Source organism: Netta rufina, assembly GCF_964035555.1.
Source record: "Netta rufina genome assembly, chromosome: 4".
Classification (NCBI taxonomy): Eukaryota; Metazoa; Chordata; class Aves; order Anseriformes; family Anatidae; genus Netta; species Netta rufina.
This window is the reverse complement of record NC_140127.1, coordinates 34,430,937-34,456,363: the sequence shown is the minus strand read 5'-3', so window position 1 is coordinate 34,456,363 and position 25,427 is coordinate 34,430,937. Positions and strand designations below refer to the sequence as shown.

General features: G+C 38.5%; 1 protein-coding gene across 3 annotated transcripts in view; it reads left to right on the top strand.

Moving 5' to 3' along the window:
• Positions 1 to 25,427, top strand: part of ARHGAP10 (Rho GTPase activating protein 10) — a 141,621-nt gene that overhangs the window by 31,163 nt on the left and 85,031 nt on the right. For 2 of the 3 annotated variants that reach the window (XM_084285623.1, XM_084285621.1), the window contains exons 2-5: positions 8,254 to 8,349; positions 8,437 to 8,498; positions 21,357 to 21,428; positions 24,677 to 24,778. In XM_084285623.1, coding sequence (XP_084141749.1) covers positions 8,254 to 8,349; positions 8,437 to 8,498; positions 21,357 to 21,428; positions 24,677 to 24,778 — 332 coding nt within the window. The remainder of the gene's footprint in view (positions 1 to 8,253; positions 8,350 to 8,436; positions 8,499 to 21,356; positions 21,429 to 24,676; positions 24,779 to 25,427) is intronic. The other variant, XM_084285622.1, reaches the window with a different exon arrangement.

The following is a 25,427-nucleotide window of genomic DNA, read 5'->3' as shown; positions in this document are numbered from 1 at the left end:
TGCAAGCTGGTATGCTTGCTGTGACCTTCTTCTCTCAGGCTGGGCTGTGCTCCCCCTGCAACTTTCTTGGCCACATCAAGATTCAGCCTCTTGTCTTAAGAGACCACAAGCCAACTCGTACTACCAAATAATGCAGTCAGTCTCTTTTTCTTGGGAGGAGGAAATCTGTGTCCTCCACTGATGGATCAAGGCTTTCTGCTGTGCTAACTTTACCTTACTGCCACGAGTGAAGTCTGATGACTGAAGAAATCAAGTAAATGTGCCCTGTTGGTTATTTGGATTTTGTAAAGTGAAGTGCTCTGAATTCAGAGAGCATTTCATTTAAGAAGATCAGAGAGGGGTCCAGTATTCAGTGTATAGATTTGATTTTTGTTGTTGTGAGACAGCATCACGTACGCTTTCATAAGTTAAAGAATACAGTGGCAAAACCGAGTGTCCACCTAAAAGTGAACTGGTCTTTTCTTTGGCAATCAAAATAATACTTCAGCAAAATATTTTGTTACATAAACATTACAGTTATTGTTTGGAAAATAAGTCCAGGAAAGAAAGCTATTCTCCAGAATTAAAACATTCAAAATGCTGATGTTGGATAAGTATCTGTACAATAAACAATTCTTAGACTGTAACTACTTTATTTCTTTTACAGAGTTTCGCAGCTGAGGAGAACGTTCTCAGTTACCTAGCCCAATCCTTCATCCTTAAACAGTATGGTCTTCTCATTTGCTTGCTGCTGAACATCCTTGCTTGTTTGCAAATTGTCCTTGAGATGTCAGTAGCTTGAGTTGGGGATATGAAAGGTTTGTGAAACAAACAGTCTTTAGGATGCAGGTCTTCTGTCGGGGTGCTTGCTGGAATATTTCTCCATCCTGAAATGATTAATTTATTGGGAGGGTTGTAGTGCTAGGGACACAGCTTACCTTTCTCTGTCATGAATTGTAACTTTGGCTGTGCTCCTGAAGAGCAGAGATGAAAAATTTAGTCACCATCTGAGCTGGCAGAGGGGTGTGCTTTTGTGAGGGCTGCTGGAGGTGCCCTAGGAGAGTGAACATCTGAGCATGCTGTTGTGCCGAACACCTTTGACACAAAAGAGGAAAATGTACTTGGCAGGGTGGAGTAGGACTGGCTTTTTGAATTCAAAGATCCAGATTTAAAAAAAAAAAAAAAAAAAAAGGCAAATAACCAGAACCCAGGAAGGTGTGGTGCAGTGGAGTGACATGGAGAGATGATTTGGCAGTTTGTCCCTACTCATGCCAGATGTTACTTTGTGATATTGTGCATATGGCAATTAACAAGGTAATTGTTTGTTTCTTGATGTAGAGGAATCTGGAGGTTGTACCCTGGTGCTTGTGAGGGAAGAAAGGAGAGAAGTGAGTTTAGTCTGTTTTCACTGTTGAAGGTTATGCTGTGTACTTCCTTTAGGAGAACACGATGGTTTGAGATTATGCAGTCTAAAACATCTTGTATGCCTGTAATAATAGGAATATACTAAATCTGAAAGCTTTGTTAACAAGTCTGTTTTAATTAATGTGGAGAGTAATGACACTTAAAGTATGGGATTATGGACTTGAAAGAAGGAAAACCATAAAACAGTAAGCTAATAAATTGAAATCTTGCAAAAACTGGGTGGTTCTCTCTCTTATGAAGTGGGGAGAAGGCTACAATGGGTCTGTCATGCTGCTCAGTTGTGGTTAGTTCAGATACGAGAAGTTATGTTCAGTTAGTGAAACCATCTGCCTAAATAGCCTGTGTTTACTTGTACCATAATTATGCCACAAATAATCATCCCAACATGGGCTAAAGCTGCTAATAGAGAATGTCAAGTACCAGGGAACAAACATTGCAGGCCAGTCAGTTCCTAACAGAGGCATTGTTGTAAGGAATATTTATTTTCCCAGTATCCAGTTTTCTCTATTTCTCTTACTTTGGACAATAAAAGCAGGCTTTTCTTTTTTTGGCTCCTGTCCTTTCTCGTTGCCAGTAGTTGGGAGAGTCATGAAATAATTTGGATTTTTAGGGTAACAGAAGGACAACATGAACTGCTGTCTGTGATGAGTTGAAAAGAAAATTCCATTAGAGATAAGATGCCTAAAGTTGTTGTTCTTGTATATTTTCATGTAAGTTACTTTAAGGTTGATTGTTTTTGTTTTAATCTTGCAGTTTCCTTCTCTCAGTTTGCTAAAATACAAAGTTTATGGAAAGATTTTTTTTGAAACACAAACTCATTAGTGTTAAGATTTGTAAGACTTTTTCTAAAATGATGTTGCTTTTTGTTATCTCTTCCTCTCTTTAGTTACATTTTGAAAAATTAAACTCCCCCTTGTGTGTGTATGTGTGGTTTTAAACTTGATGTAGAGTAACTTTGTCCTGACACCAAATTTGAAGGCGTCTGGTAAATAATAAACATGTCATGACGTTGGTGTAATCACTCTTTATGTTCTTTGGAGACCAGTAGGGAACTATTTAATTTTTCTCCTGAAAACTTGTTAAATTACCTTGCTGTTTGCAGTAGACAGCATTTTTTTTTTTTTTTAATCCTCTCTAGCTTTCTTTTTGTAGTAGATGTTGCTGGTAGAACTGCACGGAGAACTTGGAGGAGGTTGCAACAGGGGAACAGGAGATGAAAGGTGGTGGCATTGGTGTGATTCCAGCGGGACTGCCAGGGGCTGCTCATTTTAATGGGGGAAGATGTCAGTTGAAAGATGTTTTTTATTGAGTGTGGCGCTGGTAGGTTGGTCTCAGGCCTGAGCACGTCAATGCAGAGTGTGAAGATATTGACTGCTGAGTGCTTAGGGGCTGTGGCTGGAAAGATGGCTTCGCTGGGCCAACAGCAGAAGAATGCTGTGTCACTAATTGCATTAAACTGAAACGAGGAGGGGTTGTGGCTTTTCTTATTTGTTTTAAAGGTGTGGGATGGCCCCCAAAATGCTCACACTGTATTGTGCTGTGGGGAAAAAAAAAAAAAAAAAACTACTTGGCAAGTCAGTAATCAGTTGATTGCTTATCGTCACACCTGAATTTGCTAAGCTTTCAGAAACTCACAGGTACTGTGACATTGCTAAACCTTGACTCCAGAGAACTTTTTGTTCTTGAACTTGATTTCCCTTCTGTCTTTTGGAGGGGAATCAATAACCTTGTATTTTAGCTTTATCGTAATTTTATTCTGTTTTGGTGATTCTTTCAATATACTTGGATAAAAATGAATAACAAAAAGTTTATTTAGTTTCAGGGAGTTGGAAATGTTACTGCTCTTAATCTGTTACAGCTTGCATCTGCTAAGTTGATAAGTAAATCTTGTTTACCCATCTTACTAAGGTAATAACTAAATCCTGTTCGTGTTCTCATTGTTGTGGATTGTACTAGATCCCTTGTTCACTGTTAAAGGGGACACAGAAGAGAAACAGAGCCCCATCCACCACTGAGATGGCACTCGGTTTGTACAAAACGTCATAAAAGTTCATCTGGCAGCTCTTGGACAAACTACGTCAAGTGCTCTCTTCTGCTGAAGCTGCTTCATTTGCTGCTGATGTCTTTGGAGAAGCCTGGCTCTTTGCTTGCCCTTGCCCATCTCAAGAGCGTGTGTAGCTTGCCTGATCTCAGCCACTGTGAGGAAGCTAGTAGCAGAGGACAGTCGAGAAGTTTAATATTAATCTTTAGTGTTGAAGACAAGCTTGGTAGGTAAATCTTAGGTATCTGCGAACCTTTTAGCTCTCAAGGAGAGTGTTAGTGAAAGAGAGCAGAGCAATATGAACCCGTGTTAAACAAAGCAGCTGTAAACCTGTCATTGCTGGAGGATTTCTGTTAGCATAAAGAAGATTTGTAGTTAGAGAGGAGGAAAGGAAATGTAATTCCAGTTCTTAAAGAATTGTAGTGATCCTTTAAAAGTGAAGCTGGAGGTAGAAATCTGTGTTTTACTGTAGAAAACATTAATAAAAAGGGCTGTTGAAGATAACTTCTGCCGTACAGAAGTCTAGGATACCCTAGGAAATAGTTTTACTGTCTCACTCTGAGCAACAGCTTTAGGCTAGATGGTTAATACAGTATTTACCTAGGAGCAAGTGGGGTGATTGGAGTCTGGTGCTGTAAGTGAGGGCTGCCCAGTGCCTAGCAACTCGTGTTGTCACACTGGCTTGCCTCAGCTCTGATAAGAAACAAAGATATTTTCCTCCAGAACCAAATGGAAAAATAAGAGTGTGGGGCACCGGCAGCATGTACGGTGCAGGATGTTTGGCACAGTGTTGGTGTGGGAGCCTGGTGCAAAAGCACTCCAAAGAAGAGGGAGAGAGCTGGAAGCTTTTTTGGCCCTTCTGGTGTATTTTTAAGTAGTTGTATTTAAGCATGAAAAGAATGCAATGGATAAGGACAATAACAGGGAAAATTAAAAGCCCCTGTGTCCCCTTCTTTCCTTCTGCCTTTGAAAATAAATCTTTTTCTTTCTTCAGTTTCTTTCCTTCAGAACATTCAACAGATTATTTTTTTAAGGTGAGTCTGCCACATGAGTTTGCCAGGATTACATGTTACTCAGGAAATAGCGTTAGTGTTTGGTTGATATTTAAATGCTGTTTGATCTTGAATGCCCTGTTCTTCCCTTTGGACCATTAGCAGCAGAGTTCAACATCCAACAGCCCTTTTACCACTTGCAATACCTCTCAATTTGGTGTTACTGTGTTCAATAAGGAAACTAAAAGGAATAAAATAATTGCTTTCTGGCCTCCTAAGTTCTTACTGTGTGTATTTTTTTCCCCTTGGTAGACCAGTGTTATCCTGATAAGCTGCATAAATGGCTGTGCTATTTGATGTGTGTTTCACTCACGTACTGTGTTACTCTGTTGTACGTAGCTGGAATCCATCTATGTTTGCATTGTTTCATAGCACATACTGGTCTTGCAACCTCTGATGCTGATGTGGAACAATACCGGGTGCTTCTGTGAGAGTCAAGTGAACAGTTTTGCTGCAGTAAAAGTCTGCTAACAAGAGAGCTGAGATGCATTCGTGAAACTTCTAAATTAAGGAGCAATATTCAGCGTTTAAATCATAATGCAGTAGTAAGAGGGTATAGTACTTACATTGGTATCAGCATGTAGCTTGTTCTGTTTCTTTGTGGTTTCATGAATACTTGTGCACAGTTATGTATGTGCTGTAGAATATGGGGAAGTTATAAGGGTAAAGGGTGGAGCAGTTTCTTGCTTTTTGCCCCACAATGAAGTTTGGACTACAGATGGTCTCAGGTGTCTCTCCTGGGCCATGGTTTGTTAAATGGTAAGGAAATTCAGCATGAGGTTGTTTTCCTTTTGAGTCTAGCTGTCATCCTTGTTATTTTTCCTGCACTGTTGCAAAACAAGTTCCATATTCTCATTCTGCCCGTTCTCAAATACTTCCTCTATTTTTACTTGATGCTCAGTTTTGTTGCTTTTACTTTACCAAGAGTTAGAGCAGAGACTTCCATACCTGTGAATAGCTAGGCACCAGTGGTTCCGCCCAGCAAAGTGCTAAACCAGTTTTGTGTTATTCCCTGCCCTTTTTTGGCATAGGGAATGAAAACAGAATGTGGACTTAAGGGTAAGGTTAGCCAAGATGAAAGAAAATTGATGGATGATATATAAAACATCGGGTGATGGATCTTGCAGTTAACGCATGCAGACTAAGCAGGATTAAATATCTCTTTATTCTGGCAGCAGTTGGGACTCTGGCTGTTGCAGCAGTCTGAACCGAATGACTGAGTTGTCCTTCCCCGGTCAGGAGGCTTGCTTCTTCCCAGTTATGACTTGCAACACGTGATTGGTTTTTACTTTGCTTCAGTAATTCTCATCGTTATCAGAAGTGGTAATTTCTTAAAATCTGTCAAAGTCTCTTCCTCTTTCATTGTCTTTTCTTAATGTTGTTTCAAGAGATCAGTAACTGTGGCTTTTCTGACCCCATCAGGTCATCTTCCTGTGTCCCAAACCCCCAGCTTCCACCCACACTCAGATACATCCCAAAGTTGTATGGAACAGTTCTTAAACATTTCACAGAGATCATACGTGGAAGGATATTGCAAGAATGTAACACATTTTCATGACTTTAATACAGGAACTCTGCAAACCTAGCTTTGCTGTGTGAAAAGGTTACTGCCTCCAGCCCTGCTGTAGGAATTTCCAGCCCCTTAGCAGGTTTGGTAAAGCTCAGTGACTTGACCCCTGATGTTGGCTTTTCCCCTGAAAGCATCAGGGTGCGGGCACAGGTTCTGTCTGCTGTCCCTGTCAACAGAGAGGTGGCCTTTGGGATGCACAGCCACGTAGGAGATGGTCTCACACCACGCTGGTAAGGCTTGGCAGAGCCTGGAGCCCGCTGCAGTGTTTTGGAAGCCTTGCAGTCTGGGAAGGGGGTTTTGGGGAGTGTGGTGTGTGGGCATGCTGGCCCTAATGCGTACCATGCTTGACATTATTTGAGCACTTCACCTCTAAAAAGGGGAAGCAGAATAAACAATTCCATCCTGCGGCATGGAGCTAGCTCTCATATGACAGGGCTTTGGCAGGGGATTATCGGATTCAAGAAAATTAAATAGGTTTGGGAGAGTGTGGGTTGCTGGACACATTCTCCCACAAATAAACTCTTTTCAGCCTTGTGTTGTGACTTGGCTCACAAATAAGCATAACATTAGATGTTTAAGAAACTTATTTTTCTAAACTTTTAATCCTTTCACAGCTGGCAGAATATTTTTCCTTTTCTGTCTGCTTTAGGAACAGCCTTTTAGCCCACAAGACCTTTGATTTAAAATATCAGTGTTTCCTTTTTGATGGGAATTATGTTGTTTATCCTTCTTCCTTCAAGAAGCTTTAGCTAGTGAGCAGCATCCTGCTGCTATCGGGTTGAAAAGTACGTGTACGGGCTTCAGGAGCAGTTGTAGAAGGGAGGCGAATACCTGGCAGCGTGACTTTGAAAGGAAGAAGCTGTTGTACCGTAGGTGAGAAAAGGATTAAGGAGAAATGGGGGAGAAGAAGGGAAGGTGGAATGACAAGGATCAGAAAGCGTTTAATTCATTTTAGGTTGTCTTGCTGTTCGTAGAGTATTTGTGATTCAATCTTTGAAGTAATTGAATTGAACTTATGGTGCAGCGTTGTACAACCAAGTTGTACTCAACTTGACACATACAACATACAATGCATTGCATGCAGGACCTGACACAGTCATTTAAAAAAAAAAAACCACCAAACACTTGTGTTCTTTTAGCTCCTGTTTAATATTAAAGAACAAAATGCTTAGCCAGTGTGCTAAGAGTTGTTCTTAGCCCTTTAGAACTGCATGTGATATGAAAAAGATTATAGATTAACTAAACATTTCACATTGTCCTTAACCTTGGCTGACAACAAAAATGCGAGTAAAACCTTTACTACTGAGTAGGAGTGTACCAAGACACACATCCTTTTTTTTTTTTTTTTTTTTTTTTCCCATTGAGCAATTTCTTCCCTCCAGAACCCGTGACACTTCCAAACTGCACGTCAGCACAACAGAGAAGTGTATAATGCTTATTCACGGTGTTATAAATCTTAACAAGGGCTTTAGCTGATGTTGTAGCTGAATATAGAATATGATTACTTCCTGGGGGATGTAGAATGTAGCCCTCTGACCCCAAATTGTCCAACACCAATAAAATAAAATTGGGTGGAGAAAAATGTGTTAATAATATTAAAAATACATAATATGAAAATAAGTTTAATGCTGTGCCTACAACTTTTGGCATAGTTGTAAGTCCATAAAATTTCTAGTTCCAGTGTAGTAATTCTTCTAAATTTGGTTTATGTATGTAATACGTAATTTGGTTTATGTATATAAAGTTTCACAAGCAGAGCTATCTATGTGAAGTAGGTATGAAATCCTAGTATCTGTGTTTGTGTTAGCAAACGAGTCAGCAAGTTTAGGTTAGCAGAGAATCCTTTTGCTGGCACAACTTACTCCATGTTGTGGCTTAAACTTCTGTAGTTACAGATCTGTTTGTATGGCCTGTGGCCTTAATTGTGGTGTAGAGAAGCATAAGAATAGATCTGATACTGTACCCATGATCATACCTGCTCTGTAATGTGTGGCCTTGTATAAGGAAATATGTATGACAAGTTCCCAGATGAGACCAGAAGAGGCTTAGGCAATACTTGATGCATCTTGTAATGTTCTTAGGCAGACCTGTTAGAGTTTCTTGTAAAAGTTGATCAGGGATAGGAGGATTTTCCAACCTTCTTAAAATGATTCTCTAACCTTCAATTTGTTCTTTTTTTTTTCCAGACCTTTCAGCAGCCCAAAGAAAATTTGCACATTCTCTGAGAGACTTTAAATTTGAATTCATTGGTGATGCAGAGACAGACGATGAAAGATATATAGGTAGGTAAGAAGTGACTATAAATGGCTACGTTTTGCCATGACATCTTGGTAACACGATTAAGCTTTTTTTCTGTTTTTGTATTACAGATGCATCACTTCATGAGTTTTCAAACTTTTTAAAAAATTTGGAAGAACAAAGAGAAATTTTGGTGAGTTTCAATAAACATTTTAAAAAGCTGTTTGTGTAGCAAGAAATGAGCTGAGAGTTGAAGTTGCTTGCTGCTTTTTTAACCACTAAGCCATTCATATTGATAACTTAACAGGGGAAGCTCTTACTGTGCAGTCTTTGCTCTGTAGTTTGAAATTAGAGGCAGCAGCTACCTCTTAAAGAAGGCTATCGTGATAACGACAGATAATTATCAATGGGCTTAAAATGGTGGTACCCCAACAAGTTGTGGCTGGGGTGAAGACTAAAAGCACCACGGTGGTTTTTACCTGTTACAGTAAAAAAAGCACGATGGAAGACACAATAGTACGTGCAGGAGGACATGTGAGATTGGGAAGCTGGCCAGGTTTGGATCCAGGATCTCTGTGGCACCAGCTTCAAGATTTAGGTGGATTTGGGATGCAGTCTCTTGGCTGGATGCAGTAACAGATTTACAGCCCTCTTCTTCGTAGGCAGGCAGTCTGGTGGAGACTTGCGTATGCGAACGTTTAGTTGCTCGGTTGTGTAGATGGGAGTGTTTGTTCACGTATCTGTGATTGCTTAGGGTTTTAGTGTAATCTGGGTCAGGTTGGCTGCTTGTCGACCATGGGCTAAGAGCTCTACAACGTGCCTTTGCTGTTTTAATTTCCTGACAGAAGCTTTGCCTGCAGTGTAGGAGGATGTAGACAAGCAAGAAAGCTGGTGAAAAATTTTTGCAGATTTTTCTATCTCTGGCAGTCTTAAGCCCAATAATATTGATGTTATGGTGTTATGTCCTGGTATGTTGTTTGGATATGGAACTGTATTTGGGTTGGGGCTAAGGTCTGTGTGGTTCCTTGCAAATGACTGCAGAATAGTGTCTTTATATATGAGACAAATTTTCAGTATCTTGAATTGCTTTGCCAAATTGCAGGGATTGCTCCAGTATGTAATAGTGTTGCTTTTGTTCCTTGTAATTCTGAAGTACAGCGTTTGCTCTGCTTTTTCCTGCCAGCCACTCCTGTATTTTATTTTAGTGAAGTTACGTACATCTAATTAGTGAAATTCTTTGGGAAACTTCTGCAATGAAAAATACTTCCTAGCCTGTCACGCTATTTTCCAGTCTGTATTTTGATGTCAGGTTTTGGAGAGGACTTGAGAGTAATGTGGCATGTTTCAATGATGGTGTCAATAGATCTTCAGCAGTGACAGATTACCAACACAGTAGGCTTTGCAGAATCCAATGTTCTCTGTATAGTGAAAACACTTCTGTTTTTCAGCCTGAATGCCATAAAACAGTACTACTAATTTTTTTGGTATGCTGCCCATGCTTACACAGAAGGTATTATCACACTGAAAGCTTATTCCTGTAAGTTTCTTGATAAGAAAAGTATGAAATGCAGTATCTTTTAGAACAGTGGTAGTTGGATTAAAAACAACAACTGGGCAGTATGAAATATGGTGGGGCAAATATTTAATTCCAGACAGAAATGATATGCTTTGAGTTACCAGATGTGTGGCCTTTTCACTGCATCTGTAGTCTTGGAAATGTTATGTATCGCTTTTAGAGTCAGCTAGTACACCAGTGGGCATAAGTCTCTGAGAAAATGATTGCGTGGTGATTGGTGAAGATCATTTTCAGCTGCTGCTCTGACTTTTTTTTTGACTTTTCAGTGTGTGTTTGAACAGTGAAATGAACTCTAGGGATACTCCCATGGAGAATACGAGGGCAAATTGAACTCAGATGTTTGGAATCATGTCAGAGATCCAAACAGTTTCTATTAAGATGTAAATATGATAGCAGGATTGCTTTCAAAAGCATCCAGTCTCCTTCATGTTAGCTGTTTACTGAGTGTTTTTCCCCTGATTGTTTTGAAGGTGACCAGGAGGTTTCTGACTGCTCACTTCAGGCTCAATGCAGAGTGCTGCAGATAAGAAATTTCAGTCATGTAAAATAAGCTTAAAGAAATCCATGAATAATTATGAAACTTAAGGCATTTCAGATATTGCCGTGCATTTTAATTTTTATGCATTTGAGAAGAAGGTTAAGTTTTTCTTATCCACATGGTAAATTAAATGCAATTTCAAGTGTGTTTTATATGTGAAATGAGATCCTTATCACCTATAATTCTCATGTTTTTCTGAAACTATGATGTGTGGTGAAGCTAGAGTCTATAAAACTTTGCTAGTGTTTACTATAAATTCACTTGCTTATTGTTTGTCTACCAAATGTTCATTTGGTGGATATTTAATAATTTAATTCAGATGTTTGAGTCCTGCACTTCATGGTTGTATGACTTCTCCCACCCCTTCCAAAGGCTGCCAGAATCATGTCCCAGCTGTCAAAGGATTTAGTGGCTTGTGAAAGGGGAGGTCGGCCTTAATCCAAGCATTCCACTGAGCTGTTATGGAGTGGCCAAGATAAAAACAAATTACACTTTTCCATAGCACCATAGCTTGGTGACATTCCTCAAGACAGTGAGGAAAGAGGTCATTTTGTCCCTGAGGATATTCTGGAAGTGATTTTTTTTTTAATGTGTTAAGGATGAGTAGAGTTCTAGAGCTTACATTCCACTCTTTTGGCAGTGCAGCAGTTTCATGGAAGTGCAGGGATGAATGGGACCCCTCCAAGTTACTAGGAAAAGGTTGGGGATGAGCAGGCACCAACGCAGTGATGCTAAGATGCTCAGTCCTTCTGTCGAGCTGCTCTCCCACACAAGCAGGGAGGGCACCAGCCCTCCCCCAGCCCCAGTTCTCCTGACTGAAGCAGGTTTGAGTCTTTGTGATATGGTGAGAACAACAGATTTAGCTCGCTGACCTCATTTAGGCTGTGCTGATGGTAGGCACCCCCTGGGGGTAGGGCACCCACTGACAGCACTGATTGCATGACTGGTGTGTGATTATTCCATTTCCTCATTTGTGGCCTTCCTTTTTACCACCTTTTATACTTCCCTTTCTTTCACCAGTCTTCTCCCAGGTGAACAACCTGCCCCTATCCACCGTTCTCTGCTGATTCTAGCTTTGGTAACTGATGCCCAAATGTGATGCTGCTCTTACTGTTCCCTCAGTTATCTCAGCAGTGAGTGGTACTTCTGTTGCTGTGACCCTGATGTTTGCGTGCTTCCACTCCCTCAGAGGTCTGTAGTGTTCCTCTTACTCAGTTGCCTGCGGAGCTCTGCTGTCTCTCACTTAGTTCCCCTTAACCATAACAGTTAAGTCCAGTCAGCCCTCATGGCACCATCAGTAACTTCTGTCAGCTTCTCTCCCTGTTGGGTGCTGTGTCCAGTGATTTCTCAGGTCTGTCCAGTGGCTTTTCTCCTGTCCCATTAGCTTTTTCCTGTGTCAGCGCTGAGTGAGTTGGATGGATTTTGCCTACAGCCCTTCAGAGGTGTGATTTGTAGTAGGGTCTTATGTACCTGGATCATCCCTGATAAGTGCTTGTCTAAACTGTTCTTTAAAAAAATAAGAAATAAAATTCAGGGACAAACTATATTTCTAGTATTTCTAGTTTCACTCTGATGTTTAGTTGTTATTCTTTTTTTTTTTTTTTTTTTCCCAGATATCTGTCCTGTCTCCTTTTACTGCAAATTAAACTTATTTTTTTTGGCCTTTTCTACTGTATTCGTGGAGTAAAACTCATCACTTTTCCTTCATAGGAGAATTTTCACTGTTACTCTTCCAAAGGCTGGAAGACTGCTACCCTTTCAAAGTAGTTTAGACATCTCTCACGTCAAAATTATTTGGAGTCCCATTTTCTGAAGCTCTGACACTTTCTCTTGGATTTAAGTCACTCCATATGTACATTAGTCTGGTGGAGTTATTTGTAAGTCATTCCACAAATTGTTACTGAAAATTGGATCATGCAGGAAACTAGATTCTACTTCAAACATCCTCTTAGCCAAATATCTATTTCTCAATAGTTTTTCAACTATTTTTTTTTCCTCGTTCTTCTCATGGTTTATTTGTTAAGACCAGGTCACCGCCTTTGCTTTTGAAATTGTGGGGTGGGTTGAAAAATTAATAGAGGAGGTTGGCTACGATGCTGATCTCAAACAGGAAATTGTCATTCTTCACCAATTCATAGTGTTTTACCTTCTATACCATTCCAGGACTTTGGAGGATTGGAACCGGAACGCCTGATCCGTTCTTTCCTCAGTTTCTGCATTTTCCTCCTTTAAAGCTGCTGCTGTTTGCTCTTCTGCCATGCTCTGGCAGCTTGCTACCTCTCCCCTTCATGTGCTTTGTTGTGCTCTTCAATTAATCTAAAGCAAAGCCTCTTCTAATTAAATGTAATTAATTCTTCATCTATGCAATATAAGAAGAATACATGTAATTATTATTAAGAAATCCTTACTCTCCTTAATATCCAGCTGTTCTACTTTGTTAGATGGCTTGTTAGAATTAAATGAGATTTTTCTTCAATTATTAAGATTTAAATTTGTTCTAGAGTCAATTGCTTTTTTTCTTTTAACTCTTTCCAGTTGAATAATGATTTTATAGCTTCCTTTCCCACTGTTTTCTGAAATACCTATATATATGTGTATGTGTGTGTGTGTATATATATATATATATATATATATATATATATAACTTCTTCCTCATGGTTTTCTTTTCTCCCTCCCAAATAAAACAGATTTTTGCCTTAGTCTTTCTAACTTTATCCCAGGTAATTGTGCATTTCCTTTTTACTTCATCACGTTTTCACTTTCGATGGCATTTTTGTTACAATTATATTCACCTCATTATGTTTCCTGTTAGTTCTCCAAGGCAATATGAATTTACTTGATGATCTCTTTTATTTGCTAGTTTTGGCACAATTTTATTTCTTTCAGTATCTCCTAGAAAAGATGGTAAGTTCTAATTTTTGAGCATGATATTTTTTTTAACCGTTTTTCATATTAAATAGGGCTTTTTTTTTTTTTTTTTTTTTTTACCTTTCATAAAACTGCTTGCAGTCCTTCCTCTTGAAAATCCTTTTGCATTTTTAATGAGTTTCACCAGTCTGTCAGAGTCTAGTTCAAAATAGCATCTTTGCAAATGCATTGTTTAGAAAGAATTATTACTCCCAGAGTCTATCAGGAACGTAAGCAAATGCACCTGTATTGATTTTTAAAGAAAATAGCTTGGTGAAGTCTCTATTGTCTTCTTCCTTCTTCTACCTCCAGTGACTTTAAAAAAAAAAAATAAAAAATGGGGGGGGGAGGGAGAGGTTTCCTAGCTGCGGTTTCCCAAGTTAAAAGAAGTTGTTAAGGTTGAAAGGCATACACTCAAAAGGTTAAAGGTAAAATTTAAATCATCTGTGCAAATATGTACTCACACTTATTCATGCTTAACAATACTAACCTCTTATGATTAAAGTATTGAAATACATGAGGTTATTTCACAGGTGAAGTGCTCACTTAACAAGTAGCGTTCATGAGTAGCTTACTATTACCTTTTGTTCAGTGGCTATGTATTTAGTTTACACTGATCCTATGTTGCTGTGAAGATGGTGCTGTTAATCTTTCTGTGTTTTTCCTTGGTCCTCAGCATGTAGATATTTAAGGGTTCATAAATCTTAATCTGGCTTCACAGTAATCTCAAGAAATGTGTGAAGGAACAATGGTTTTACTCACTGATCTAGGTAAAAAAATATCTGACAGTTTTGGATTTTCAATGTAAGATGCACAAGATCTGCTCAATCAGAGCTCACGGCATTTTATGGTATTCTGTGTGTTTAGATCCTGTTAAATCCCTTGACAATGCAGGCTGCTAAATAAGTGTGCCAAGACAGTGAAAAAAAATACATAATTGTGTGCCACTTCTGAAAAATTAGGTTGCCAACAGCCTAGTGAACATCTCAGGTGAGGAGATAGAAGCACAAATAATTCAATTTCTCAGGAGCAGCATTTAATAACTTTAATCACAGGACCTAGATTCCCCCCCCCCCCCCCCCCCCTTTTTTTTTTGCCTTCCTGCAAGCTGTCTAATTAGATTTTAAAAAATGTAACTCACTGGAGGATTTTCATTCTGTTATTTCATCAACGGGAAATGTTTGGAATTTGCGTTGTAAAACTTTCATCAGTTTGGGTTGTGCTGGTTGTTAATAACACCACTGTTTCTCGTGGAGAACAGCTCTGACAATAATTGAGCAGTTCATACTTGACTAAACACTGGAGCTCTTGTTCACTGTTAGATTCTTTGCTGTTCAGTGGCATCGTTTTACTCAACTATGAGCTTTGCCATGAACAAAGAAAATAAGTATTACGCTATTTCCTTTTCAGAGTAGCCTTTTCGCTTTGTCAAGATCTTTATACAGCCCAAGTGTGGACTGGGAGTGATTCTCTGTTCTTATGTGAACCCGGCCAGTGTTCGGGTGTGTTACACTGTTGAGCTCTGGCATATTGGATTTGCTAAAAGGAGCTATTTCCTGGAAGCTTTCATCCATTTCAGATGGGAAAAAGCTGTCTGTATTTCTTTTCCTACTTGTTATATTTATTGTTTCATAGTATTTCTCTAAATACTATGCATTTAATAAGAATAAATTTACTCAAAAGACATGACTATTAAATATTTCTTGTAAGTAATCTTTATTAAAAACCACTGTCTTCATTTAGTTTTCCTATTTAAAATGAAGTAATTTTCTTTTTGTGTTCTCTGCTTATGATACCAGTTTAACTTTTCAAAGCCAGCTGTCTCATGGCAAGTGTATCAATGCAAACATTCTTTCAGAGCACAGCATAGCATATAGGTCAGAGGAGGCATTTTTAACCATCTGTCCTTTAGGTCAGTCATAAACTTCCACTGAATGGAAAGAACCTTTGACAAGAGGGGACAAAGGAGTCCTGCTACTGTACCATCTGTAATCCAAGGCTGCTGCATTTAAATAAAGAAAACAAAACAAAAACAAAGCTAAGTATGAAGAACAGGAGTCTGACAGTACCACAGCTGGTGAAGCAGGGTTTGGTCTGGGGAACAGTTTTTGAAAGTCACTGTTTTAAACCCCAGGGGTAGTTTTCTGGAACTTCTATGAGGAAGGTGATTTGTTTTGTTACAGGTACCTCATGGCATGCTGAAAATATACAAAGTAAATTGTATCCAAGAATACCTGTCTGACACTTTATTACCAGATGGTTTCCCGCAGAAGCAATGGACCCAGAGGACTGGATGTCACTAATATTTTCATAGCTTCTGCACGCATGCAAAGACACAACTATTGATATGCAATGATATACCCTTAAAAATCCTTTAGTCTGTAGACTCTAGTCCTTCTAAAACCCAAATTTCTCAAATACCCTTGTTTTTAGTCCCAGTGTGCGGCTGAGGGAGGCTTTTTCTCTTATTTTAGACTGTAAAGCTACAGGGAAAGCTCTAGACCAGTGAGAAAATCCAGAAGATTTTACAAAGTTAAAATGTGCACTTGAAAACGAGCACATAGATTAGGGGAATAGATTTGGGTGTTGGTTGTGCAATTGTCAGTGCTCCAGTTAAGTACAAAATGGGTGCTGAAGAGTGGGTAGAGAGATGCCGCTATGTCTGCAGGGCGTACTGGCAGGAGAGCTGGCTGGTGCAGCTAACTGGGAGCATGTTCTTGTAAGAGGAAATCGTGTTCCCATGGGAAAATAAAGGATGGAGATTAAACCTTTGCAAGGAAGCGATTGAAAATAACATTTGACTTCCTCTGCAGTGGAGCCGTATCTGTGCGGTTACATAACACAGGCTTTCATGCACAGAGTTTAGTGTTTCCAGAAACTTCATTATCAAATTGAGGCGTGTAGCAGAAGAGGTTTTTTAGAGGGAGAGGCTTTTTTTTTTTTCCCATTTCTTCCCCTGCACCCAAATATTGGAGATCCCAGAAAGTCACCTTTTGTACTAGGCTGAATGTTGCACTTCCTTACAAGGAACACAAAGAGCTCTGTATGTCCTCTGTGAGCAGAAACGCAGCTGCAGGTAGTAAAGTTCTTTATTAGAAAGTACACTTCTTTATTTAGCAGCAGTGTTACCTACTTTATTATTGAATCACTGTTAGCTGTGTCTTCCTTTCCGCATTCTCTGTTACATTGAGAAGGGCAAAACTTCCTTCCCAGATCCAGTTTCATTGACACTTACTCAGTTTCATGAGCTCTGCCCTGCTGGCTGTGGGCCTCCTCCTTTGCTTTGTTGACAGGGAGAGACAATCCTGCCCCTGTCTACAAATAAATCTTCCCAGTCAGCGCACTGGGAAACTTTAAACCACCCTGTCTTGCTGTTTGGCATGTGGTGTGCATTCCAGTTCCTTTGATGAGGCTTTGGAAGTGGGTACCCCTGTGTCACTGTGCAGTCTGTAGCAAGGTACATGTTTATGGCTTTTTTTTTTTTTTTTTGCCATTTTCAGTAAGCCTCTTTTGTATGAGAGGATGCTTGGATTCAAAACGGAGTAGGGTCAGTGCAGGAATTTCTCACCACCAGGGTTTATTGACCAACAATATTTAACTTTGAGTTCTTTCAGTGAAGTCTGAAGTCATTTTTAGGATGAATGCTGGGAGACCGTAGTTGCATTTGTATAACTTGCAAACCGAAATTTGGTTAACTTTGGTTGATCTCGCCTTTGTAACCACAGAGGCCAGACTGAGATTCTGTGACAGCTCTCGTGGGTCGATGTCCCTTTACAGCCCATGTAAGCAGCCTTCCTCTTCTGCAAGACAGCCTGGTTGTGGCCGCAAGGGGAGCGGGAACCTGTTGGTGCTGCGTTTCTCAGACAGACTGCTCTGGAGGGTGAGAAAGCATGCAGAGAGCTTTGAGCGCTGGTGGATGGTGCTGTCTGGCAGGTTCCAGTGCATGGGAGGAGGTGTTCAGGGAAGCAGTTTCTCCCTAAACAGCCATTCTCCCGCCCTCTCTGAGAAGAGGGAAAAAAAAAAAAAAAAGGCTAAATGAAGTTGGTTGTGGACTGGCACTGGCTGGTGAGTTACCTGTTGGATCTTGTTGACTCGAGTGACTAATTGGCAAGCTGCTGGAAATGTAAATGGACTTGCTAATGGATTTAGTCTGTGCCTTTGTGGACTGCTTGTAGAAAATGTTGGCTTGGGTCTCTTAATCTGCAACCTGTTACAAATTTCTTTTGAAATATATGGAGCTGTAAAAGTCAGGATTATCACCATTCTGTAAAACGTCTCTGCCTGAGCAGGTGAAGTTTTGTAAGGGCAGCTGAAATTAGGAGGTATATCCAAAGCTGAAAGCCTGCTTCAAGATACTGTTGAAAATGTTGGCTACGGGGATCTCCTGAAGTGATGTTGGCAATGATTTTTTTTTTTTTTTTTTTTCCTGCTGTTCCCAGACTTATGTTAAAATGAAGTTAATTCTTTGGCCTGTCAGTAGTTGCAACAAATAGAATAGAAATAGTATAAGCAGTTTCAGGTATTCGGTCCAAGGAATGTGTGCATATTGCATTAGACATTTCTGAAAGCATTTGTGAAACCTTGACGTTCATAAAGCTGGTTAAGATAGCGTTACTTGAGACGTAACCTCTTTATATTGATCACTTAGGGCTTACACATACCCTAGTTTGCTTGCTGGAATTTAGAATCGGGTGTATGTTCCTTTCAGGTGGGTCTGGGTAGCTTAGGGGTATAAGGAACAGAAAAGATTTTTGTATGTGTGTAGAATAAAAAATTAGCTCAAGAGTCATACAAAAGTTGTTGAAAGAGGCAGGAACATGCAATTTGTTACTAATTAATATTTAATTTGAATTCCTGATATATTTTCTTGAAAGTGGTGGATTTTGATGTAAACTTCTTTAAGGGAAGGGTGTGTAATAAATAAATTCAAAGGGCCCTTAGCTTTTTTGCTTATTTCTATGTACTGAGGAAATATTTTTTATCTACTTATCTGTTATTTAGTTTTTTAAAGTAGTAGTATCTTTTGAGTTCCCAAGTTATAAATATACAAAGTTAACAATGAATAATATCATAAAAATGTGTTCTTATTTATGGAATGAAAACAACTTTTTCCATCTCTTTATGATAAGCATTGAATTCGAAGTACTGGGAAACACTTCAAATTCCTCCTTTTGTAATTTAATATTGTGCATATTGTAGCTATGAATGTTTTCATGTATATGAGTCAGAAGAACAGATCTCTAATTCACTATGTACCAGTCACATCTTGGTTGACAGCTTCTGTATGTACAAACTCTCACACTCCTTTCAGTGAGGAAGAAATGTTCCTCCTATATTTTTATATGTGGGCCTGGTGTGAAGCTCCATAAGAATGATCAAAGAGCTGCAAAATCCCACTTCACCAAGAAATACTCATAAGCGCTGCTGTATTAACCCACTCAGAGAAAGCAAAAGGGGGTGACAAATCATAAATACCTGCAGGACAGGCAAATTTCTGCTGAAGAGTCATCTGTTACAAAAGTTTGTTGAGCAAAATGAGAAACTTTTTTTTTTTTTTTTTTTTTTGGAAGGAGAAGAGGCTTGTTTTTCTTTTAATGAAAGAATTACTGGCTTATTTTACCACTGGCAACACTGGAATCTTTATTTGTTGGCTGTCTTGGAGGGAACATCCCATTTTGATTGAAAGATTATTTTCTGCTTCAAACAAATACCTTCAGTGGTTCCCATGGTTAATGCCGCACAGAAGTGTAGTAGACCAAGTGATTTGCAGCCAGCCCTTCTGGTTTGTGAACCTCAGCCTTTTCTGCCCATGTTTTTTTTCTTTCTGCTGCGCCAGGTTGCTGGGTTTTATTTTGACCCTGACTTCATGTTCAGCATGCATCCATTGCCTGTTGACCTTATGTTTCCCTTTTTGTTGTGTAAAAGTTAAAAAAAACTAAGAAGCAACTTGTTGTTAGATGCTAATTTTTAAGTTTTTGACCATTTCAGTGCTTCCTTTAAGCACTTCCCTTTGTGAAAGCATTCTGCTCGGCTGGTACCTGCCAGCGCCTCAGGCCTCCATGGCCTGTGGCTCGCCTCATCCTCCCCGGGCTCCTCTCTGAGGAGGCCTCACAGCCTTCCTCCCTCACTCCGTCAGTGGAGAGGAAACTGGCAGAAACAACTCCAACTTCTTGAAATGTTCCCAAACTGAAGGATTATTCTGTCATTATTCTGTCAGCCTCTGGAGAGGTTCTCTGCTTGGATTTGTGTGAATCCTTGCAGCCAAGCCAAGAGAGACTCCGAAGGCCTCAGGTGATGTTGCTTGGGGTTGCTCCAGTTATACATGCAACTTGCTGTTTCCTTTCAGCTCCTTTAGAATTTCCAGGGAAGTTTTGGGAGCCTCACAAAACTGAATATCCTAAAATGCCCTGGAGACCCCAATAACTGCTTGAGTAAATAGGATGCAGCGTGCCGGGTGGGATGGATCCTTCCTGTAACCGCATTTTTCAGTTCCTCTTTGGGACGTTTGACTTCTCTGGCTGTCAAGTCCTCCTTTTTCTTCTCCCATCAGGTTTGTGCTAAAGGGTACTTTTAGTGTTTCTGACAAAATTAGGAAGTGAATGCAGAAAGAAAGGGTTTGGGCCACAAGATCAAGTGCTCTGAATTTAGGGAATATCTGAGGATGACTGTGCAACGCTTAGTTTGGCCCAGACTTGCCCAATATTTGAGTTTCCAGCTAGATAAATAGGTTAGCGTGCTGTTGAAAATTCAGGGTTGCTCTGGTTACGGTGAATTGGCAAGATGACTCCCACAGTAATCCCCGCATGGCTCCAGGGCTGGGTGGGAGCAGACAGTGCTATTTGGATTTGTGCTGTGCCAGATCTCTAATATATCCCTCGTGTGTTTTACGATAAGAGCTTTTCAGAAGGCCAGATTAGGCCTGCAGTGTCTTATCTGAAACCTCTTAAATTTGGAGGGGGGTGGGGGGAAGACTTCTGCTCTATCTGAGGTGGGCTTCCAGGGAGCTCTGCCTGCACTCCTGGCAGCTCAGCCCTGGGCTGGGGTGACTGAAGTGCCCTGGGGCTCTGCCTTGGGCCTGGGACCGCAAGGAACCCCTCTGCTCCTCCACATCTGCTGTGCTCTTTACACTTTCTCAGTGCTCCCGTTGTATTTAAGAAATTCCAGCTTTTGCTAAATTTCAAATGCTTTTAAAATTCTAATTCGTGTTCACAGCAAGACCAAACTTAAACTTATTTATAAGCTAGCTTTCAGTCTTTAAATGGCATGTTGTTTTCTTTTTTGTTTCTTATGATAAATGGTCTCATAGCCATATTAAAAAGCGCAGTGATGGATGCTGTGGAATTAAACTTTAAAAAATTTAAACTTTAAAAAAAATTAAACTTTACCCAGTCAACCAAATTTCTCATTTCTTGTCTCTACACCTCTTGATTTTGTAACTTAGGTTAACTTGAAGCTTTCTTAATGTAATTAAATTTAAATATTTGGAAATATATATATTTCAATTCCTAATGGTTTTAGCTGTGTATTAAAAGCTTATTACTTACACCTCAGTTGTCCATTCTACAGCTGTTTCCTGTGTTTTTGCGTTGCTGCAGAAATGTGTATGTCCTCAAATGAAAACTATTGTTTTTTTCTGTGTGGCACATTCTGGTGTTCAGTTGTGGAGGCTGTTGACCTGATCTGCAAGACTGGCACAAGTAAAGCAGTTACTGTTTGGCTGCAGCCAAACAAATGCAATTTCTGCATTTGTTCATTTTGTTTTAGATTTGTTTTAATTTTCCTTACAGTGAATTGAAAGACAAGATAGAAATTTTGAAACCTTAAATGAACTCAGAGACAGGATTTTTTTGAGTTAGGACTCAGTATCCCACCATGTTTTCCTTATAAGCCCCAGAGCTTGCTTGTCTTTTTTTCCCCCTTTTGATTGATGGTGCTAAAGTGACTTAGTGACTTGTCTGTCTGGCAACAGAAGCTTAACCTTTGCTCTTTTTTTTTTTTTTTTTTTTTTTTTTTTTTTTTTTTTTTTTTAGGCACTCAGTGTTACTGAAACTCTGATCAAACCTTTGGAAAGATTTAGGAAAGAGCAGCTAGGAGCTGTAAAGGTTTGTCCCTCGTTTGCCTTTATGATAAGTTTGTTTAATTTCTCTACTTGGATCGCAGTGCAGTAATGACATGTATTTGGCAGAGGGAAACTGTTGTTTATATTTCATGTGTTCACACTTCTTTTCTACTTTGAGAACTTGCTTCAGAAACAAATGGAAAGTGTGCTTAAGAAGAGAAGAATGTGTCCTTCTTTCCTCCCCCTCCCTTATCTCTTCTGTCTGGAATAAGAGAAATACAGCTAACAGCCTAATGGATAACTCTGATTCACTTTATTCTTATTTGCAGTTGCACAATCAAAAGCTGAAACGCATTAACTACCCAAAGAAGTTCATTTGTATGCTTTTAGCCTTATTTATGCAACCTGTAAAGTGAACATTGCTTTTATTTTACTTGAATAAAATCACTCATTGTTTTAAATAAATCACTCATTGCTCTGTGTGAGTGAGGGAAAAATAGCGATGGAGTGGCTAAAGAAAGGATCTCATTCAAGGTACTTTTATTTTGGTGAAAGTTGTCAGTAACCTTTCTAAGGTTGCCACTATGTTGTTGGTATTTATAAAGCTAAGCCTCATGGGTTAAGTACAGACTAGCAATTGGATAAGTATAATAAGGACAATTTTCACCTTGCTGTATCTGTCTACCTTCCTTCTTACAATTAGAGATTTAAATACTTATTTGAAAATGGGGAAACATTACTGCTATTTACTGCCATTTTCTGTTCCAAAACTCAATTTGTACATTTTTAAACTACCACTCTGCAGATGTTTTATTTTATAATGTCATGACTTTACCAGCAGTGATATCTAACGTCTCAGATAACCTTTCAGTTTCAGGTGAGCTATACATTTTGACTTCAGCAGGAATGATTAACATATTCTGAATCTGATTTCAGTGTTCATGCATGGAAAACACTCTGATAATAAATTATTGCAATTTAATAATGCAGTGGTCTTTGGTCTTTTATGGATGTCAGAAGTTCAAACCAACATCCAATAAAAACTGTAATTTAGAGTTGTTGAAGGAAAAAGAATTTGTTCTAAATACAGTATATTGTCATTTATATGGTATATTGGTATATTTAATGGATTATTTCAACAGAGTATTTATGGTGTTAGAGGACATTACCATTTTTTTGGGTAAGAATTGCTATGTTTTAAACTACTTCATGATCTTTACTCATTTCCTAGTCAGTTCTGTCCCTGATGTTTTTATCATGAAAATTTACATTCACATATTCTGAATGTCACATTTTGTTTGGATGCATGCGTCTTCCCTTGTCTCTCCCTGCAACTCTTTCCATGAAGTTGAAGCTCTTATTGGTATTTGGCCATTTTGTGGACAAAACTCTTGGTGAATTTAAATAGAATGGTCTTGCTTAATTGTAGAACACAGAGAAAAATACTCTAAAAATATTTAACTCCTGGAATATTTTAACTGAATATTTATTCAGTATAATCAAAGTACTGTCATTGGAAATATAATTTTGCATGGCTCTGAAAACTGTGTTACGCCCTCTAATACCAAAATGTATCTAGAACATTGTATGGGATGAGCCTTAGGAAAAATAAATACATATATATCTACTGTGACAAAAGTTAAATCTGTTGACTCATGTTTTCATGTGTTGTACATCCCTTGTTGATGAAAAGGTCTGAATTAGGTTTAAGAAGACAAAGAAAAGAGCGGGGAGGAAGTTAATCTCTGTAGTGCTTGAAGCTGAAAAACTTACTGAATTACTCCTCGGTGAAAAATTTTACTGCTCTCATCCCCAGCTGCATGTGTAAAGTTTCTGATTGTTTCTTACCTATTTAGAAGTAAATATCTCTCTTCTTTTCTGGTAGCATTCAAATGTTTATCTGATCAATGGAAATTTTGCTAGTATAAACACACACCTTTTTTTCCCCACTCCTCTTTTTTCTGAACTGTGTATGCTAACATGTTATATCTAATGAATCCCACATGCATATTATATCATTTCTCAATTGATAAGAAATATTGTGGCTTTTTTTTTAAAAAAAAAAAAAAAAGGTATTAGATATGTGATGGAGGAAAAAGCATTTTTTTGTAAAATCCTTTACTGAAAAGCAGTCTTAAACAGCTTAGATCCTCTATAGGAATGCCATCTTGAAAATCAAATCCTGCAGAGAACAAAAACCTGCATGAATTATTAAAAATGAAAGATTAAGATTAAAAAATGAACAAGTATGTGTGTAGAGTCTAACCAGTATGCTGAATAGATGCATATATAATGAATATACATGAATATATGCAGAATTCTTAATGTCATTGAACTGGTCTGTTTCTGATGAGCAAATCTGTGAGTGCTTTAATAAGGATTTTTTTCCTGTTTCTAAAGCTTTATTTTCTGCTGCAACTCATTATACTGAAAATAGCTTTAAAAACTGGTTGGTTAATTCAATCAGTACTGACTTCTGTCTTAACACATGGAACTGAGAAACTAGAAATGCAGAAATGAAAGGGTTGTTTGACAACGTCATTGTCTTAGATCCAAGAACTCAAATTTCCTAGAAACTTTTCATGTCTGTCTCTCTTCCAATATGTTGCTTTTAATGGCCAGACAAATGGATGATTAGTACATGCAAATGCTATTTGTGTGTGCTTGTGAGAGATGCTCTTCTGCTAGCATGATTTTATGGTCCATGGAGATTTATCCTTTATTTTTTCTGTCATGGGTGCAGCAGCAGTCTAGCAGATGTGGGAATTCAGCACAGAGTTCTTTGGTTTTAAAATAAAGAAATCTTACAGAATATGAAGCTATATTCACTTTGGTTTTTGGGCTGTGAACCTGTTGCAACCTACTCAAATGATCTTTTCTTTCTTCTCCTCTGTCAGTTATAGAAAGTTTTTTTTTTTTTTTTTTTAATGGAACTGATGTTTCTTGTGAAGTACTCTATTCAAAAGATGTGGATGATCCCTGAAAATAATGAAAAACACAATAAATCAAGAAGTTTTTTTATAATCAATTTTAAGTGTTCACTTGCGTGTTAAACTTCGCTGTGATGATGTAATGGGATTTTATTTCAAGTTTTTTTTTTTTTTTTAAATTAGTTGGAAACATGTTTCCTTAGTTAATGGAGTATGATATTTTGTTTTTCTTTAGGTAGAAACTTAAAAGAATAGAAGAGCTTTTTTTCTTTGACGAATTAGAAAACTTTATAAGAATAATGAAAGCAGCTTTTCTTACATTTTTATTTATAAATGAATGTTATTTTGTTCCGGTGTCTAGGAGGAAAAGAAGAAGTTTGATAAAGAGACAGAAAAGAACTACAGTTTGTTAGAAAAACATCTAAATTTATCAGCTAAGAAGAAAGAGCTACAATTACAAGAGGTATTGCTGCTGCTCTTCTTCCTTTTACAGGCTTTTGAGTAGATAAATGTATTTTATGCAAAAGAAGCATTCATAGAGGTAAACAAATTTCTGAAAGGTTGGTGAGAGTTGGTGTTTGTTGAACTTGATTTTATACCCCACTGTTTTCTGATTCAAGGGCTTTCCTTGAAACATATATGAAGCACTGGATGTCATGTTCTTTATATAGTTCGGAGAATATTGACGTGCAAATTTATTGTGAAAAACTATGTTTCTCTTACGACTTTAGCCTATATATAAATTGTATTACATTGTATGTGTTGACTTACTACAAAGGATTAACACAGAATGCTAATTACAGTTAGATTTATATTCCAGAAAGACATGTTTTTGTACTATTTTTTTCCTCATGTGTTTTGAGGATCCACTTTTTTCAAGTAATGCTACAGAAAAGTTGTTGACAATTTATAACTTTAAAACAGATCTGTTTTCCCTGGCATTCCTTCTCTCCGCGTGGGTTTTTATCATCATTTGTACTTGTAATAGCTTTTATTTCTGGAGCAACAGCAAATAATAGTTGAGAAAAGAGCAGAGAGATCTTGCAGAGACTTGCTGTAGGCAGAAGGATTTTGTTTGAGAAATAAAATTGTGCCAGAATTATTGATGATTA